This window comes from Euleptes europaea, chromosome 18, assembly GCF_029931775.1.
Source record: "Euleptes europaea isolate rEulEur1 chromosome 18, rEulEur1.hap1, whole genome shotgun sequence".
NCBI lineage: Eukaryota > Metazoa > Chordata > Lepidosauria > Squamata > Sphaerodactylidae > Euleptes > Euleptes europaea.
This window is the reverse complement of record NC_079329.1, coordinates 15,329,885-15,350,754: the sequence shown is the minus strand read 5'-3', so window position 1 is coordinate 15,350,754 and position 20,870 is coordinate 15,329,885. Positions and strand designations below refer to the sequence as shown.

Genomic DNA, 20,870 nt, shown 5'->3' with positions numbered 1-20,870 from the left:
TCCTATATGTGCACAGCAGCTGATTTACAGAGAATTACTTGTTTCATCTTGGCTGGGTTTTTTTAATTATTATTCTGTATTTTGGCCTTGTCTTATTCCAGATAGTTTCTTCTCCAGTGTATTAATTGTGCTTTCTTTTCCACAACCCCAGTTCCTCCTTTTTCCCCCCTGTTTCCATGCATTTCTTTTCTATTAGTCTTCATGGCTACTGGCCTATTAAATAAGCAGGCAGTAAAGGCAGCGAGGCACAGATCTTTCCAGTGGCAGCAGAGCTCTCGAGAATGTGCTTAAAAGAACAACCTACACAGAGTTCACCCACTCCAGGCTCTCTGTCTGGTCTCGCCTAGTGAAGCATGGCGGCCGTTTTGAAGTGCCATGGGCGGAGTTAAGGCAGTTCATGAAATGCTGTTGGTTACGGCCACGAGGAGGAGGAGAACCAAGAAGAGAGAAGAATTGGCACTCGGGAGATGGGCTCCACTACCCGTCTTTGAGTTCTGGGCCACAGTATGTTGAATCCAGTCCAAGTAGGAGGTGATCCGGGTGTAGACGCCAGGTCGGTTGGCCTCCGAACAGCTAAACCCGAAGCTCACCACTCCAGCAAGGAACCAAGTGCCATTCTGCTTGCATGCCAGGGGTCCCCCGGAGTCGCCCTGGAAAAACAGAGAGAAGGAAACATGAGACACGGTTGCATTTGTGTAAAAAGATAGGAAAGAGCTCCCAGCCCATTCAAGGTAGGGTTGCCAACCTCCAGGTGGTGCCTGGAGATCTCCCGCTAATACAACTGACCTCTAGGTGATAGAAATCAGTTCCCCTGGAGAAAATGGCCACTTTGACAATTGGACTCTATGGTATCGAAGTCCCTCCCCTCCCCAAACCTCACCCTCCTCAGACTCCGCCCCCAAAATCTCCAGGTATTTCTCAACCCGGAGCTGGCAACCCTACTTTCTCCCCAGATGGGGACCCATGACCCTTCTTTTAAGGTCATCATAGCTACTTCCTCCTAGGGTTGCCAACCTCCAGGTATTCACATATGCATAAAGTACCACTGATACACTGAATAGAATGGTTTACATAATTTCAAAAACGTGATTTCCAACAAATAGTTCAAGTTATGCAACAAAACAATCTATGCAAGTTTATGAGGTTTCGCAGATCTTATCTTTGTTTCGCTAATTGCATGAGCTTCATCGCGAAACAGAGGGTTGTGCACAAAACAGCACGATTTAAATACAATTAATCTGCTTGGCAACAGGAGCAAAATCGGAAAGTCAAGATTTTCCTGTACAGCAGCAGCAGACTTCTGATGAAGCTCATTCAATTAACGAAACAAGGATAAGATTCACGAAACCTTGTAAACTAGCATAGATTGTTTTGCTGCGACTTGTATAGATTGTTTTGTTGCATTACCTGAACTATTTGCTGGAAATCACGTTTTTGAAATTATATACACCATTATATTCAGTGTATCAGTGGTACTTTATGTATTTGTGTGTTCCAGGTACCACTCCTCTTCTGGTATTGTACACTTAACCTCCAGGTATTCGCTGGAGATCTGCTATTACAACTGATCGCCAGCCAATAGAGATCAGTTCACTAGGAGAAAATGGCCGCTTTGGCAATTGGACTCTATAGCATTGAAGTCCCTTCCCTCCCCAAACCCCGCCCTCCTCAGGCTCCGCCCCAAAAGCCTCCCGCCTTGGCAACCCTACTTCCTCCCTGTTTCACGAACCCCATCTCTTGTCTTGGGAAGCACTAATACTGAAATCTCCTCCCAAATCTTTCTTCCCTGCTAGGTGCCACTTTCTAGCTGGGGGTGGGAGCTGACCACCTTCAGGCTCCTGGGAGCAGCCATTTCCCTTGCTTATTTATAGGAAGCACCTCCTTTCATGAAATCCCATTTGCTGCTAAATAATTATCCTGTCAAAGATCACAGCTAACTGTATTTAAAGAAACAAGAAACCCTTGCCACAAAGTAGGCCTCTTGCTCTCAGCTGTCTGAGCCAGAGATCTTGTATGTGTGTGTGTAAAGTGCCATCAAGTCGCTTTTGACTCATGGCGACCCTATGAATCAATACCCTCCAAAATGTCCTATCTTTGACAGCCTTGCTCAGATCTTGCAAACTGAGGGCTGTGGCTTCCTTTATTGAGTCAATCCATCTGATGTTGGGTCTTCCTCTTTTCCTGTTGCCCTCAGCTTTCCTAGCATGATTGTCTTTTCCAATCCATGATTGTCTTCTCATGTGACCAAAGTACGATAGCCTCAGTTTAGTCATTTTAGCTTCTAGGCTTGATTTGATCTATAACCCACTGATTTGTTTCTTCAATGTCTCAGAGATCTTACCTGGCAAGAATCCTTCTTCCCTTCCGGGTACCCAGCGCAGATCATGTCTTTGTGGATCAGCCTGTAGCCTTCCGGCACATCCTCAGTATCGGAGAAGGTGTTGTTGTGGTACATGCGGTCACAGTCCTCCACGCCTAGGATGGGCACCTCCAGCTCCTGCAGGGTCCGAGTGACAAAGGGGGCTGGGAAAGGAGGAGGGGGGACTGAGACTGGGCTCAAATTGGAGAGACAGACTCAACTTTTCTTCTTGTGCTCGCTGCCTGCGGGACTTTGGCATTGTGATCCCAAAGCAGAGTGACACCCTTCTACGTCCACGGAAGTCAACGGTCTTACAAGGATGTAACTCTGCTTAGGACTACATTGTAGATATAAGAAAAAGGGACAGGGCTAGACTTCCTTTTTTGAGTAAAGTTGGGAATTCAGAAAACCTGCTACACCTGTTTTTACAATGGTATACTGATATAACTGTTGGAGTGAGCGACTTAGCATGCTTGGACAATAGGGGGCGCTACATCACTCTAAGTGTGCTCCATGTCCCTCCCTGTGTTGAACAGAATGGCCAGTTCTGACTGAGAAAATATATACAAATATGCTTGTTTGGCTTAATTTTGCATAACAGATAGAGAGCACAGACTTCAGCAAGCAGCCAGGGAGCTGGTAGCTCAGCGATTAAGAGAGCGTGGAAGTGGCTGATTCAAATTGCATCTCAACTGCAAGCTTAGGGTTGCCATCCTCCAGGAACTAGCTGGAGATCACTTGCTATTACAACTGTTCTCCGACAGAGATCGGTTCCCCTGGAGAAAATGGCCACTTTGGCCATTGGATTCTCTGGCATTGAAGTCCCTCCCCTCCCCAAACCCCGCCCTCCTCGGGCCCAGCCCCCAAAACCTCCCACCGGTGGCGAAGAGGGACCTGGACATCCTATGCAATCTCCTTAGGGAGTCACCTTTGCTCAACCCCCTCTCTGTAAGAAGAAGACGAAGAGTTGGTTTTTATACGCCGACTTTCTCTACCGCTTAAGGGAGACTCAAACTGGCTTACAATCACCTTCCCTTCCCCTCCCCACAACAGACGCCCTGTGAGGTAGGTGGGGCTGAGGGAGCTCTAACAGAGCTGTGACTAGCCCAAGGTCACCCAGCTGGCTTCGTGTGGAGGAGCGGGGAAACAAATCCAGTTCACCAGATTAGCCCCCGCCGCTCATGTGGAGGAGTGGGGAATCAAGCACGGTTCTCCAGATCAGACTCCACAGCTCCAAACCACCGCTCTTAACCACTACACCACACTGGCTCTCCCTGATACATTGCCCTGCCTTATAACCCTAATACATTGCCCTGCCTTCTAAGGCAGTGATAATATAGGCGAAGGGAAAACTGAAAATTCTGCACAAAGAAACTGTTTTCAGCAGCTGCGACCACTGGCTAATGCCATCTCTGGTTCTCTCTGGAGCTATGAATGGCACAGGAGGACACGTGCCAATCCCTGTCTCAATGTTTTCCTATGCCCAGTTCCTCTTCCAAACATCTGTCTGAAAGCTGCCTTATACTGAGCAAGAAATTAAGATAGAGTACTGTATTGCTATCATCCCCAGCCAACCCTGCCCTCCCCACTCATCTCCTACCCTATCACCCCCCCTTCAATACTTCCCACTCGTCACCTCAAACCACTCTAAGGTTGCTAACTCTGGGTTGCGGAATTCCTGGATATGTTGGGGATGGAGCATGGTAGGGTTGCCAGGTCCCTCTTCACCACCGGCGGGAGGTTTTTGGGGTAGAGCCTGAGCAGGGTGGGTCTTGGGGAGGGGAGGGACTTCAACGCCATAGAGTCCAATTGCCCAAGCGGCCATTTTCTCCAGGTGAACGGATCTCTATCGGCTGGAGATCACTTGTAACAGCAGGAGATCTCCAGCTCTGGAGGTTGGCAACCCTAGAGACTGGGGAGGGTGGGGTTTGGGGAGAGGAAGGACCTCAGTGGGTATAACGTCAGATAGTCCACCTTCCAAAGTAGCCATTTTCTCCAGGGGAACTGATCTCAGTTGTCTAGAGATCAATTGTAATTTGAGAGATCTCCAGGCGCCTCCCGGAGGCTGGCAATCCTAATCTACTCCCATGAAGCCATACAAGGCCCCACCAAGCTCCTTCTTACCTTCCGGATAGAGGTTGCCCCAGCCAGTGACCCAGCATGACATTCCTGCGGGGAAGGGGTCCGGATCCAAAGTACCGGGCAGACAGATGGGCAAGATGGTCCGGGAGAACCGGATGGGCTCTTCCAGCTGCAGGAGCGCAATGTCGGCGCTCAGCCCATCTCCGGCGTAATACGGATGCGCTATGATTTTGCTGACACCGGACGAGACCATGCTGGGCAAAGGTTTGGGGAGCTCATATTCTCCCAGGTGAACTCGGTACTCGTCTGGGACCAGCGGTCTGGATGGAGGGGAGAAATCCAAAGAAAAATTAGGGTGGGGGCGTCAAACTTATTTTTTACGAGGGCTGGATGTGACATAAATGTCACTTGGTTGGGCCGGGCCATGCCTCACCAGCCCAGATCAGGACTGAAGGGGGTGGCTGCTTCGGCTGGCTCATGGGCTGGATAGGAGCTCTCAAGGGGCCGTATGTTTGGCACCCCTTCTGCTAAGTTTAAGCCTCCATTCAGTGTCAGCGTTCATTTGGCCTGGAGACCAAGCCTTATGAGGAAAGGCAGAGGGATAGGGTTGCCAGGTCCCTCTTCGCCACCGGCAAGAGGTTTTGGGGGCAGAGCCTGAGGACGGGGTTTGGGGAGGGGAGAGACTTCAATGCCATAGAGTCCAGTTGCCAAAGCAGCCATTTTCTCCAGGTGAACTGATCTCTATCGGTTGGAGATCAGTTGTAACAGCAGGAGATCTCCAGCCAGTACCTGGAGGTTGGCATTCCTACTGACGGAGTTGGGAATTTTCATTTTGGAGAAGAGGAAATTGAGGGGGCTCACCACACTACATCAGAGGCCAAATAAATACCAAAAAGCAAGGAAATGCTCATCGATTAGCCAACACGGTAGTGTAAAATCTGCGTCCTGAAGATTAGCAATAGTAACTCACATTTAGATAGAAAATTTGAGTGTTCGATACATCTGATACACATTCTATCAGCACTCAAGGTAAATAGATTGGCCCAATGATATTCCAGGTTCGCAAATAATTGATTCTAATCACAACTCACAAATTATACTTTTTTGGCATTAGCAATGGTAGAATTGTTCCAGTGTTGAATTTATACTGATCCTGGCACACCCCACCGCCATCCCTCTGTCTCCCCCTAGTGGTGCAGAGGAGGCAGTGCCGCCTTAGCCTCTTTTCCTCACCCTTCGAAGCAATGCGCGGCCGTCACCACCCACTGGGACGAGATGAGGCTCCCGCCACAAATGTGCAGCCTGTTGTTCCGTATGCTGACTTGCCAGGGCCATTCCCCTTCATCAGCCTTCTCCCCCCCAACGATCCGAGGGGAAGACACTTTGGGCCGGCCACAGGCTATGGGGAGAAGCGAGAGAGGCATAAGATCAGGCACGGGAGAGGGCAGAGTTAAGGTGAGCGTTCTTCCATAGCAAATACAATGGGAGGCCAAATATTTTTATCTTCAGTGGGCAGGAGCATCTCTGGATCTTTTCCAATGCCAACTATTATAGATTTTAAAACAAACAACAGTACATCAAATCATGGATCTCCTACAGCTTGGACGGACGGACGGACGGACGGACGGAAGGACGGACGGAAGGAAGGAAGGAAGGAAGGAAGGAAGGAAGGAAGGAAGGAAGGAAGGAAGGAAGGAAGGAAACATTTTTAACTTTCAGATTAAAAAATTAATTAGAATAACTTGACTGGATATCCAGAGTTTGGATTTTGACATTCTCATGTTAAGCTGGATTTTCTTAAACATTAGTTTCGGATATCAAATCAGTTCCATGAGGTTCACCAGAGCAGATATGAGACAAATAAAAGTTGGAACAAAGAAATGGACGGACAGGATGGACTGAGTTAAGAAGAGATAAACACAGGGAAATGAATCCGTGCATAAAAGAATAGGCAAATAAAGCAAACTAGATTTGTCGATGGGGACAATGTGGCAGAGGGACGTGTGTAGTGATGAACAGAGTGAATGGAAGCTGTACCCGCATGGAAATCCACAGGTTGCCCTATTCCCAGAATATGCCCGTGGCATGCTCCGTGTCCACGTAAACAGAACCTCAACATAATGTCTGCGGAGGGCTTAGGTGTACAGCTAACAAAGCACCACTTGCAATAGTAGCCTCTCTGTGTCAAGCAGGAACCTCTAAGGCCTGTGTATAGGGTTGCCAACCTCCAGGTACTAGCTGGAGATCTCCTGCTATTACAACTGATCTACACCCGATAGACATCAGTCCACCTGGAGAAAATGGCCGCTTTGCCAACTGGACTCTATGGCATTGAAGTCCCTCCCCTCGCCAAACCCCGCTCTCCTCAGGCTTCACCCTAAAAACCTCCCACCGGTGGCAAAGAGGGACCTGGCAACTCTAGTAGCAAGATGTTTCCAGGTGTTGCCCCAGAGCTTCTGCCAGGGCTTGCTCCAGAGCCTAAGCCTCTTCCAGGAATTATGTAAGGCGGTTTTGGTTTGGGCCAGGTCTTTCATGTTTCCTGCTTTCCTGCCAATCCTGGTTCATTTCCTAAGTCTCAAAAGCAATTAACTCATGAAAGATAATATACGGTTGTTGTAAGCAGAGAGCGAGAAGTGGATGTGGGCAGATAGGCGCGGTTGCCACGAGTTAATGGGGAGGGATGCGCCTTCTACAAAAGATAGGTGGGCAGAGTAATAGACAGGTAAATGAGAGGTTTTCAGGGAGAAGGACTGGCACGGATGGAGAGAAAGAGAACTTGCAGGGATGCGTGGAGTATTCCAGCTCAGAAGTATTTGGGGGCATGCTCATTCTGTGTGTCCCCAGGTGATGTACAGCTTCCACAAATATTGCTGCCCAAACCACCCCTCCCTTGCAATAGGAACTCTGGTCAGCCCATGCAGGAGAATCAGTGAGAGCCAGCGTGGTGTAGTGGTTGGGAGTGGTGGTATGGAGCGATGGACTCTAATATGGAGAACCGGTTTGATTCCCCACTCCTCCACATAAGCGGCGGACGCTAAGCTGGTGAACTGGATTTGTTTCCCTGCTCCTACACACGAAGCCAGCTGGGTGACCTTGGGCTAGTCACAATTCTCTCAGTCCCACCTACCTCACAGGGTGTCTGTTGTGAGGAGGGGAAGGGTTGGTTTCACCACTCATACACATGAAGCCAGCTGGGTGACCTTGGGCCAGTCACAGTTCTCTCAGAACTCTCTCAGCCCCACATACCTCACAGGGTGTCTGTTGTAGGGAGGGGAAGGGAAGGTGATTGTAAGCTGGTTTGATTCTTCCTTAAGTGGTAGAGAAAGTTGGCATATAAAAACCAACTCTTCTTCGTCTTAAAGAACCACCCCCGATCTTTCCCTGCATAAGACATTATTAGGGTACCTTCCCAGATGTCTTTTCTCACCTTTTTGAAACAAACTGCTTTCAGCACCTGCAAGAAAGAAGAAGGAGGAGTCAGAAAAGCATAGGGAAGACTGTAGGGTTGCTAACCTCCAGGTACTAGCTGGCGATCTCCTGCAATTACGACTGATCTCCAGATGACAGAGATCAGTTCACCTGGAGAAAATGGCCGCTTTGGCAATTGGACTCTATGGCATTGAAGTCCCTCCCCTCCCCAAACCCCGCCCTTCTCAGGCTCCGCCCCAAAACCGCCCACCGGTGGCAAAGAGGGACCTGGCAACCCTAGAAGACTGGGAGGGCATTTAGAAGATTTGGATCAGATGGGTATTTGTTTCATGCTAATCCGCCAAGCACGTTCCGAAAGGAGCCCACCGAAATCCCAGCCCCGGCCCATGGTGGCCTGCCGCTGAGTCCAAGGCGGGGCAAGCCAGGACACTCACAGCCGCAGAGGAATGCCAAAGGGAGATTTCTCGTCCAGGGCTGCAATGGATCCCTCTCTGGGGCGTTCTAATCAGCATCTCCCGTCTCCCAACCAGGGCAATGCAGAAATGAGAACAAAGAGGTAACCCGACCCTCCGGTGGGTTGTACGGATGGAGAAATTGTATTGGTCCGGCTGAGAATTTGCCAGGATGCTGGTTTCACACCCTGGCTCACAGACTTAGCCCGCAACGGAGTTGTGGATAAAGAGCGCAAAGAACTAAAATGCAAATGCATTCTGAAATGTTGTGCATTGCACGGAAGCAGAGAAATCCTCCCAGATAGCAAACTCTGCAGTGTAGTATCCCTACACAGACTTCCCAGAGCCCACGAGGACACCAGTTCTAGTCCTTCCTCTGCCACTGATTCCCTAGGTGGACTTGGGCAACCCACTATCTTCAGGCCCTCCCATCTGAAATATGGGGTTAATAATAATGGCCTACTTTGCAGGGCTCATGTAAGGATTAGAAGATCGTGTGTGTGAAGTGCTTTGAACACCAAGGACTGAACTAGATGAAATCATCCATGATCAGGATCTTTAATGTTTTTTTAATGTCTCTCAGTAGGGTTGCCAACCTCCGGATACCAACCCCAAAAAAACAAAGCACTCCCGTGCCAATACCACAAGGTTTAGAAAACAGCACAGGAACAATAAGTACAAGAAAACAACTATATTGTGTTTAAACGTCAAAAACAAGCAAGTGGGAATACACACAAGTAACGCTTATTACAAATATATACAAAGTACACAATCCATGTCTGAAGCAGTCTCAATGCAATATAATTTTCTTAATATATTTGTAAGAAATTCTTTTTTTTAAAAGTCCATAAGGTACATGTATCATTGGATCTTCATAATAAAAGTGTAGATGGGGGACGGCCGTTTCAAGAAAATTTCTTCAGCCCCAATTCTATTCCTATAATAAGTACCTCCAGGTACTAGCTGGAGATCTCCTGCTTTTACAACTGATCTCCAGCCGATAGAGATCAGTTCCCCTGGAGAAAATGGATGCTTTGACAATTGGACTCTATGGCACTGAAGTTCCTCCCCTCCCCTAACCCCGCCCTCCTCTGGCTCCGCCCCAAAAACCTCCCGCTGGTGGCGAAGAGGGACCTGGCCACCCTAACTCTCAGCCCCACCCACCTCACAGGGTGTCTGTTGTGGGGAGGGGAAGGGAAGATGATTGCAAGCCGGTTTGAGTGGTAGAGAAAGTCGGCATATAAAAACCAACTCTTCTTCTTCTTAATGTTTTTTTTTAATTTAGTTAGCGGCACCAGGCTGCTGTTTTGGTTGCTGGGGCGGGGGCTCGTTTTACCCCTCTCCTCCGAGGCCTTTTCCACCCTCCAAAGCTGCAATTTAGCTGCGTGGCCAGGGAAAGGGCAGCGTCAGGTGCTTGCATGCTTAAAACACCCTCTCGCGAGGAAGCCCTTCCCCAAACGTCAAAGCGGGATTATGGATTGGGCTTCGCCCTGGAGGTGCCATTTAAGTTGCTACGCGCAATTATGATTAACGCGAGCTGGCAGGGGCCCTGGGTGCTTATTAGCTTCGTGGCAGGCAGAAATCACACTGGCGAAGCCTTCTGCGCTAGGAGGAGAACGGCACCCATTGCAACGCACTCGCCGAGCTGCTAGGCAGAGTCCCCAGAGCCGGGGTCTGAGACGACGCCCGGGGTGGAGATATCGTTCAGGCACGCTGCGTACCAGATCTCTCCCTCCTCTAACTTGCTAGATTCCAACTGGCAACCACCACCTCCAAACAGGGCCCAGGTTCTGGATCAGGAAACGTTTTTGCTTTACCAAACTAGAGCTGGTGCCCAGAGATGCTGAGGGGAGTCCCTGGCTTCTAGGCCCCTCGAAGCGCCCCAAGACCCTCTCCAAGAATCCACCGACCCTTGCCGCCAGAGCCACTGCACAGCATCCTACTAGACTCCACTTCTCTCTCTGAAAAGCCAGGATAGGTCCTAAGGCGTATCGGCATTCATACCATACGGCGTACACCAGCGTGGTGTAGTGGTTAAGAGCAGTGGTTTGGAGCGGTGGATTTTAATCTGGTGAACTGGATTTGTTTCCCCGCTCCTCCACACGAAGCCAGCTGGGTGACCTTGGGCAAGTTACAGCTCTAAGAGAGCTCTCGCAGCCCCACCTACATCACAAGGTGTCTGTTGCGGGGAGGGAAGGGAAGGTGATTGTAAGCCAGTTTGAGTCTCCCTTAAGTGGTAGAGAAAGTTGGCATATAAAAACCAACTCTTCTTCTTCTTCTCATCCTGTCCTGGGACAAGAGACCAGGGAGCGTTCTCACCTTTCCAGGTGACCTCCCCACCGCCTGGTCACTCACCTGTCAGCAGCAGGAGTAGCAACACAATCTGGGAGCAGAAGGGAATCGGCATGGTCCAACCAGTCCTGGGCAGTCCGGCTCTGATGCCCCAGGAAAGAGAGACGGAGACGGAGAGTACCCGGCTGGGATGCTGAAGCCAAGTGCCCCGTGGCAGGATTGGTGCCTGGCAGAAAGGGAGCAGCCCTCTTGGCGTCACCGGGAACCTGGGAGCTGCCAAAAGGCTGAACCTGATCTGTGGGTATTGTCCTCCCCCACCCCACCCCACCCCCAAGCACCCGGCGAGGCCTGCTGAGCTGCCGCCTCCTCCTCGCTGGGAAGCCAGCCTTCTCGGACCATCTCTGCCTCCTTCTCCGGGCAAGGAGAAGAAGCCGGAGGAAGGAGGCGTGGGTTGAGTTACTAGATGCTCTGGGTAGGGTTGCCAGCCTCCAGGTAGCAGCTGGAGATCTCCCGCTATTACAGCTGATCTCCAGCCGACAGAGATCAGTTCCCCTGGAGCAAATGGCCGCTTTGGCCATTGGACTCTATGGCGTCGAAGTCCGGTGGCAAAGAGGGACCTGGCAACCCTAGCTCTGGGGGAAATGGAGGCCGGCTGGTAGGGTGAACCAATGCAGAGGGTCCTGTATAGTTACGGCAGGGGGGTAGCATTGGGGCCCCACCCCACCAGGAACAGTCTTTCACCACACCTGAGAATTTTAAAGGCTTTTAAATGCCTGTTTCCATTTAAAGACGGTGGGCGAAAACGCACGGTCGCTTTAGCCTCCTTAATTCCCTGTTTCAGCCAGGATCGAACGCACGTTTGGCGAAACCCATGCTTTCGATCCTGGCTGAATCCTGGCTGAAACAGGGAATAAAGGAGGCTAAAGCGACCGTGTGCATTCACTCTGTGAGTGCCTTTTTTTAGTTTAAAAAAATTATAACATTGGTGAGAGGGGATGCCCCCACCCAAACAAAACCTGGCTGTGGTCCAATTTCATTCACTCCCCTCTGCCCCAGATTCTTCTTGGCACAGGGTGAATTTTTTCTTAAGATCGCTATCGGTCTGACTAAGGTAAAACGATCCAGTAAAAAAAAAAAGGGCCCTTTATCTGTTATGAGTCTGAGCATGCATGGCAGACTGCTTAAAAAGAAGAACAACAGTTGGTTTTTATATGCTGACTTTTTCCACCATTTAAGGAGAATCAAACGGGCTTACAATCACCTTCCCTTCCTCTCGCCACCACAGACACCTTGTGAGGCAGGTGGGGCTGAGAAAGCTCCAAGAAAGCTGTGACTAGCCCAGGGTCTCACTGTACACTACATTGGTCAGGCCGCACCTGGAGTACTGGGTCCAGTTCTGGAGGCCTCACTTCAAAAAGGATGAGGACAGAATCGGGCAGGTGCAGAGGAGAGCGACGAGGATGAATGGGGGCCTGGAGACCAAGCCCTACGAGGAAAGGCTGGGGGACTTGGGAATGTTCAGTCTGGAGGAGGTTGAGGGGGGACATCTTTGCTCTCTTTACGTATTTGAAAGACTGTCAGAGGAGGGCAGGGAACTTTTCCTGTTGGCAGCAGTGGATAGGGCTCGCAACAGTGGGTATAAATTGCAGGAAGAAAGGTACCAGTTCAACATTAGGAAAAAATGTTTATGGTAAGAGTAGTTCAGCAGTGGGCTGCCTAGGGAGGTGGTGAGCTCCCCGTCACTGGCGGTCTAAGCAGAGGCTGGACAAACACTTGTCAGGGATGCTTTAGTCTGATCCTGCATTGAGCAGGGGGTTGGACTCGATGGCCTGAATGGCCTCTTCCAACTCTGATTCTGTGATTTTATGACACTGGAATACCCTTGGCTGGAGATGTTGGGGATGGAGCCTGGTAGGGTTGCCAAGTCCCTCTTCACCACCAACAGGAGGTTTTTGGGGTGGAGCCTGAGGAGGGCAGGGTTTGGGGAGGAGAGGGATTTCAATGCCATAGAGTCCGATTGCCAAAGCGGCCATTTTCTCCAGGGGAACTATCGGCTGGAGATCAGTGGTAATAGCAGGAGACCTCCAGCTAGTACCTGCAACCCTAGTCATAGGCTACATTTAAACATCAAAGAAAGAGGGTTTGGGTATGAGTGGCAAAGAACTTCCTTGTCTGGTGACCTGCTTGGTCTACACCCAGCGCTCTGGGCACTGTTGATATCCTTATTTCTTATGAAGCATATATTATACACAGACACCGGTAATTCATTGTTTCTATTACTTCTAACTTTCAGGTTGCCCCATAAGCTCACCCATGAATCTATCCTTTTTACACATGTTGTGAGCATCTGAATTTAACAACAGCTGTCTTTATTCAAAGCTGCTGATGCTAATGATTCAAAAATGCTAAACATAGACATTTGGGCTGGGTGAGAGGATTGCAAAGACCTGCAATGAAAACCAGTATCGTCTAGTAGTTACAGTGCCAGACTGGAATAGGGAGAGCGCTGTCTGAATCATCCTGTCAAGAGCTCCCTTGGGTGACCTTCGGCCGGCTGCTCTTTTCCCCCCATGTGTAGGGTTGCCAGCTTCCAGGTAATAGCTGGAGATCTCCTGCTATTAGAACTGATCTCCAGCTGATAGAGATCAGATCACCTGGAGAAAATGGCTACTTTGGCATTTGGACTCTATGGCATTGACGCCCTCCCCTCCCCAAACCCCGCCCTCCTCAGGCTCCGCCCCAAAAACCTCCCGCTGGTGGTGAAGAGGGACCTGGCAACCCCAAGGAACTTACTTCTCAACTGTACACAGGGCTAATACAGATTGGGAACATTACTGACAGGGTGAGGGGCTTAAGCCTTCCTTCCTCGCTATTTTCCTAACCTGAAACGGTCCTGGGCAGCTGCTATTTGCCCAATTGGGGAAATCATACATCCTGATGGCACTGATAGTCTACCTATAAGTTTCCCCCAATTGGCAAATGGGGCCATTTCGGATCGGGAAAACAGTGTGGGGAAAGGCCTTAAGCTCCCTTTGGTGCAAGGGAGAGGGACTGTGGCTCAGTGGTAGAGCATCTGCTTGGCATGCAGAAGGTCCCAGGTTCAATCCCCGGCATCTCCAGTTAAAGGGACTAGGCAAGTAAAAGGTAAAGGTCCCCTGTGCAAGCACTGGTCATTCCTGACCCATGGGGTGACATCACATCCCGACGTTTCCTAGGCAGACTTTGTTTACGGGGTGAACTGCCAGTGCCTTCCCCAGTCGTCTTCCCTTTACCCCCAGCAAGCTGGGTACTCATTTTACCGACCTCAGAAGGATGGAAGGCTGAGTCGACCTAGAGCTGGCTACCTGAAACCGACTACCATCAGGATTGAACTCAGGTCGTGAGCAGAGCTTGGACTGCAGTACTGCAGCTTCCCACTCTGCACCACGGGGCTCACTACTAGACAAGTAGGTGATGTGAAAGACCCCTGCCGGAGACCCTGGAGTGCCGCTGCCAGTAGACAATACTGACTTTGATGGACCAAGGCTCTGATTCAGTATACGGCAGCTTCATGTGTTCAACTCCTTAGCTCCCCTTCCCTCCCGAAGCTAAGCCTGAGCACGCAAAGCTGAGATGGATTTACATCTCTCCTGTGGTTATCCCTAAGTTTTAGATTGGAAGCTCCTCGGGGCAGGGCTTTAGCTTCCTGTCCTGACATTCTTCTAGTTACTCCTGCCGAGGAAACACAGGCTTCCTTTCCCATCTCCTCCTGGCCTCTTGTTCGCTCCCCAGCCCCCACGTGTCTCCCACGGGAGCAACCGAGAACTCGAGCACTGGAAGAGCCGGTTTCCCTGGAATCATGCTGGTAAACAACAGTGCGAGTTGCCAGCATCCCCCGGTGGGTCTGAGTCATGGCAGCCCCGCCGACAGTCACTGTTGCGCTTCTGGACAATGACGGGTGTACGTTTCTGAGCAGGCATTAAGCATCGGGGTGGATTTCAGCTCTTATAAACGGCACAGGCCACAGTAATGCCCAGGGGTACTTTTGCCGTGTTACAGTTTTGATGTAAGCTCGAAATTAACTCATTTTCCCTATCAGTTTCATGCTGATTGAGGTGCCTCATTTGCACAGCAGCCTTCATTTTTTTTATGGTTTCTTTTTATACAAATTTCAAATGTATATTTCTTATTCTACATACATTGTTTGGATAACGTACTTTTCTCATTCCCTTCCATTCCTCCCATCCCATCCCCTTCCCTAGCCCCACTCCTTCTCCTTATAATTTTTAGTCTCTTAACCCTAGCCACGGGCACAAAGTCTGGATCTTCTACCGAATGTCTTTTCTTCCTTCCACTGATATCCACTCTAAGTAGGTCTTCCATCTAATCGTGATTTCCCTGCTCTTGTCTTCCCATGAAGTCTTCTGGCGCATCATCTTCTTGACGATATCCGACTGTATAAATTCAAACAGATAGTTGTGCCAGATTTCTATAGTCCGTTTACTTTTATCCTTCCGACCCAGAGCTATTACTGCTTTGCTTGCTAATAACATAGCCTTGAGTATGGCCTGTGTGGGTACATGTGGAAAACGATGCACAGTTCCGGCCACCGTATCTCCTAAATAGGGTTGCCATCCTCCAGGTAGTTACAATCCAAAATAGGGGGCACCTCCGTGCCTATACCAATATGGTTTGGAAAACAGCACTGGAGATAAAACGTACAAAGGTAACAAAGGTCTTATATTGTGCTTAGTTAACAATCCCATACAAAAGCGGAGTACATAAACAATAACACTTCACAAAGATATAAAATATATACAAAACATGTTTGTGCAGTCTCTGTGCAACAGAATAATGCAATCTTCTTGGTATATATTTGTTGCTAATGTTAATTTGAAAAGTCCATAAGGTACACACTTAAACAATCACAAAGGTTCACTTATTGGGAGTAGATGGGGGACGGCCGTTTCAAGGTCTTTTCTTCAGCCCCAAATCCATTCAAGTTTTTGTTTCCAAGTAAATTTTCTGTCTAGTACATCATCAAACTAGTTCACTGGTTCCCCGAAGGACGCTCCAAAGTGTAGCAGTAAGCTATGCTCGTCCTTTACAAACTTTCATTGTGACTACAGGTAGTAGCTGGAGATCTCCTGCTATTACAACTGAGCTCCAGCTGATAGAGATCAGTTCCCCTGGAGAAAATGGCCGCTTTGGCAATTGGACTCTATGGCTTTGAAGTCCCTCCCCTCGCAAACCCCGCCCTCCTCAGGCTCCGCCCCAAAAATCTCCAGGTATTTCCCAACCCTGAGCTGGCAACCCTACTCCTAAAGGATATTGTAGAGCTAGGAAAGATTCAGACAAGGGCGAGCAAAATAATTAAGGGACCGAGCACTGTTCTCCAGACTAGAGAAATCAGTTCATTTGAAGAAAATAGCTGCTTTGGAGGGCATTATATCTCACCGAGTCCCTCCCCAAACCCTGCCCCTCCCCAGGTTCTACCCCCAAATCTCCAGGAATTTCCCAGCCCAGACTTGGCAAACCTACCAGGGGTACATAGTGATAATGATGTAGATTCAGATCAGAGCAAAGGAAGTACTTCACTCAAAGAGTAATTGATTTGTGGAACTAGCTGCCCAGGATACAGTAACGGATGCCAAGTTTGGTTGGCTTTTGAAGTGAATTAGACCAATTTGTGGAGGATATGTCTATTAATGGCTATTAGCTACATGGAATTTCCATGTTCAGAGGAAATAACCATCTAAATACCAGTGGGAGGCAACAACTGGGTAAGGTTTGGGGCTCTCTGTGCCTTTCTTGAAGGTCTTTAGGTGGCCGATATGCAAAACAGGATTCTGGACTAGATGGTCCATTGGTTTAATCTAGCACAGCAGCTCTTTGGTTCTTATTTAGGAAGTCCCACAGCCCCGTGGCGCAGAATGATAAGCTGCAGTACTGTAGTCTAAAGCTCTGCTCACAACCTGAGTTCGATCCCGACGGAAGTCGATTTCAGGTAGCTGGCTCAAGGTTGACTCAGCCTTCCATCCTTCCGAGGTCGGCAAAATGAATACCCAGCTTGCTGGGGGTAAAGGGAAGATGACTGGGGAAGGCACAGGCAAACCACCCCGTAAACATAGTCTGCCTAGTAAACGTCGGGATGTGATGTCACCCCATGGGTCAGTAATGACCCGGTGCTTGCACAGGGGACTACCTTTACCTTTACAGGTGTCCTACCCTGTTTCATACCACGTGTATACCAAAGGTGTACCTATATTTTAGACCATCTCAGGAGGCCTATACAAATTCAGAGGGGTGGCCAAGATATTCCAATGTTCACTATTTACCAGGGAAAGCCTCTGCTTTCTCACATCTGTCCCTGATAAATGAATATTCCTATTTAGTCCCAATTTTTTACTTTCTATGGACACCCTCTTTTAAAAAATAGTTTGTGTCAGCTGCTAGGGTTGTCATTTTCTTGTGAGCAGATGGGTGGATGTATCTAGGATTGGATCCAGCCAGCTGTTTATGCTGTATCTTACCCAATACCCCTCCTTGCTATGGCCCCTGTCCTCCATGGCTTTTGTATATGCACAGATTTATCATATGTTGTAGAGGTCATGTTAGGATCTGGCAGACCCAGGTTCAAATTCCACCTCTGCCATGAAGCCCACCAAATAACCTTGGCTTCTCATTCTCTCAGCCTAACCTACCTCACAGGTTTGTCGTGACGATAAAATGCAGGAGGGAAAAAACAACATACACCACCCTGAGCTCCTTGGAGGAAGGGAGAAATAAAAATGTACTTAATAATAAATAATGGAGATGAAAACAAATGACATGGCTTGCAATTAGCATTAATAGGCGAATCACTATTTGTCTGAATGTGCCACAAACATTTTTTCCCATTCCATTCCTCACATTTATATCCTACCTTCCATCCAAGTGCCTCAGTCATCACTACATGACCCATCTCCCGTTTTATCCCTGCAATAACCCTGTGAGATAGGTTATGATGAGAAAAAGTGTCTGGCCCAAAGTCACATGTCTCCCTTCCCTCACTTTCAATAAGGGGGATGTTGGGTTAGGGTTATATATATGTATAACCACACACCTACGGTGCCTAGACTAATGCCACACCAACCACAGTGACCAAGAACCCCAGAATTATGTCTCCCTCATCCTCCCCCCCCCACTTTCAGCAGCCCTATTAAGAGACTGTTGAGCAAATTTTAGAGTGATGTGATCTAAATCCTCAAAATAGCTGTATTAGAAGGTTGCCAACCTCCAGAGGGTGGCTGGAGATCTCCTGGGATCACAATTGATCTCCAAACATCAGTTTCATCAGGAGAAAATGGTCAATTTGGAAGGTGGAGTCCAGGGCATTATACCCTGCTGAGGTTCCTCCCTTCTCCAAACCGCAATAAAACAAATTAAAAGACCAGTGATTTATCCAACCAAATGCCACCATCAAAATACTTTTTCTGATGGAAAATGCATGATGACGCCTTAACTGCTATGAACGTTTTTTTTAATTTTAAAAAGTTTTCTTTCTATACACAAATATTTAAACATAAACAATTATATTATTACAATTTATATGGCGCTTACTTTTTAAAATTACATTTATGTACTTCACTATTTTAAGCAATTCTATTCTGTTTGCTTTGTCTTGTGGCTGGGAAGCGAAAGCAACTGGCTTATAACAGATGTTAGGTACATGAGCACTAGAGCCAGGTGTCTCCTCCAGTTTCAGCCCGTCAAACCAATATGTTGTAAAATATGTAAATAATATTATGTCCCAAGCTGCTGTTTTCAAACTGCAAATGACTTTGTCAAATAGCAAATGGCATTATACCATGCTAGGGTTGCCCGCTATTACAACTGATCTCCAGCCAATAAAATGGCCGCTTTGACAATTGGACTCTATGGCATTGAAGTCCCTCCCCTCCCCAAACCCCACCCTTCTCAGGCTCCACCCCAAAAACCTCCAGGTATTTCCCAACCCAGAGCTGGCAACCCTATACCATGCGGAGGTCACTTCCCTCCCCAAACCTCACCCTCCCAAGGCTCCACCCCCTAAATCTCAAGGAATTTCCCAACCTAAAGGAAGCAGTAAAAGGGGAGAGTTTATAGGGGCTTTCAATAAATGGAAAGAGGAAATGGGAGAGAGGGACAGGAGATGCATTCTGCAATTCCTTGTGGTTCCCGCTTGTTTGTTACTATTTTCATTGTGACTACAGAAGCCACTTGGAGGTCCTTTTTTGCCCTGAGTACAGGGTATACAGATGGTTTAAAAATTTCTCCATAGGGTTGTCTGAATTTGCTTTTTCCACATGGGTGGGAGAATCCCAGTATATAACACTGCCTACCCACAGCCTGTGGTGCAGTCCAGGAAAAACATTATCACTTAAGAACATAAGAAAAGCCCTGCTGGATCAGCCCAAAGTCCATCAAGTCCAGCAGTCTGCTCCCACAGTGGCCGTCCTGGTGCCTCTAGGAAGCCCATACAGCAGTTCACAAAAACTAAACAAAAGTATCTAAACACTTCACTAAAAGTATATCAAAATCCATATTGTGTGAAAACGAAATAACTGTAGACATGAATAGTACAATATCCAACCCGTCAGTGGATACTGCTTGGTAAGCAACGGGGTTCCCGTGAAGCCTTCACCTTCACGGGAACCCCGTTGCTTACCACACAGTATCCACTGACGGGAGAGTCCAACAGCCTACATATTGTACTCTGGGGAGATCTAACTGTATGTAATGTTTTGGATCTCAAGGAGCATCATAGGATATTGATGGGACTCTACTATATAATTCCCTTTGTGGACATTTTGCTTCTGCACTTTGTCAGCTTTGTATTGTATTGCATCTTGCACTATTCATGTCTACAGTTATTTCATTTTCACACAATATAGATTCTGATACACTTTTAGTGAAGTGTTTAGATACTTTTGTTTAGTTTTTGTGAAGTGCTGTATCTTGTTTGCTATCTTTACAGCAGGTTAACTAGTTTTTTTTTTCTGTGTTCCATAATAGGCATGCTCCTCTGCTCCTGGAGAGAATGGGTATACATCATGACTAGTAGCCATTTTGACTAGTAGCCATGAATACCCCTCTCCTCCATGACCATGTCTACTCCCCTCTTAAAGCCTTCCAAGTTGGCAGCCGTCACCACATCCTGGGGCAGGGAGTTCCACAGCTTAACTTGCAGGTGATTGTGGCTCCTTTTCGCGTTTGCATTGCAATTATTTCCACCAGGAACTCACAGAGTTTAGTGCAAGGCAGAAGTGCATGTCAAGAACGGCCTCTTTTCCACTTTTTATCATTGCTGGTGGACATTTAAATCAGTCCAGAAAATACATAAGAACGTAGAAGGCATTATTGGTCAAACTATAATATATGATCCCAAACTATTTCTACTGAGTAAAACTCCAGATAACATCGACAAGGTCCAACAGGATATATTAAAATATTTAATTACAGCTGCAAGAGTAGTTTTAGCATCTGTATGGAAAACAAACAGAATACCAAAAATTGAGACCTGGATTGATAAAGCTTACGAATACATTACAATGGCACAATTAACTGAAACATTACAAAAGGATACTCAAAAACAAAACAGAGACAAATGGAAATCTTTCTATGAATGTATTAAAACCAAAAAAATAACAATTAAACTCTATGAGCTACAGCAGGATTAAATTGGAGATCAAATCCACTCTGCTAGTAAGTTAAGGTATTACTATATTCTACAAGGGGGTAGTACTAGGCATATCAATGTTGAACAATATTTATGTAATGTTTTTTCCCCTTTTTTTTCCTTCTGTACCCCTATTTATTATTGAAAATCAATAAAAATATTTATTAAAGAAAAAGAAAAAAAAGAACGGCCTCTTTTCCTTTCCCTCGCTGTTGGGAGCACTCAAAACGCCCCTGCAAGGTGGAACAACTCGCTGCGTCGCCCACCACGGCGCTGCAAAATGGGGAGGCTTCCCAACGGACCTTCTCAAGATGGCGCCTTGATCCGGCCCGCAGTGGAACAGCCCGTAGGCGTTTGGCTCTTCCGTCATGGCGGCCGCCAGGTCACCTCCCCACCCCATCAGGCACGGAAACAAATGGGTCTTCCTTCAACGGTCCTTGTTTTTACGACTCCTCGGTGAAGGAACTGCCTCGTTGCATGGGCACAAGGTTAAAAACATCCCTGAAGACCAGAGATGTGAGGTGAAAGATCGTTAATGCAAACGTCGACCTTCCCAAAATGGCGCCGCCGGTAGAGT

General features: G+C 48.0%; 1 protein-coding gene across 1 annotated transcript; it reads right to left on the bottom strand.

Annotated features, from left to right (window-relative positions):
• Positions 1–348: 348 nt before the first annotated feature.
• Positions 349–20,663, bottom strand: LOC130490459 (serine protease 33-like). The gene is made up of 7 exons (XM_056864287.1): positions 20,596–20,663; positions 10,678–10,757; positions 7,869–7,895; positions 5,675–5,840; positions 4,484–4,761; positions 2,342–2,523; positions 349–650 (listed from the first exon to the last, which is right to left on the bottom strand). Exons 1-7 carry the CDS (start codon positions 20,661–20,663, stop codon positions 396–398), a joined length of 1,056 nt encoding a protein of 351 aa, XP_056720265.1. The 3' UTR covers positions 349–395.
• Positions 20,664–20,870: the final 207 nt, after the last annotated feature.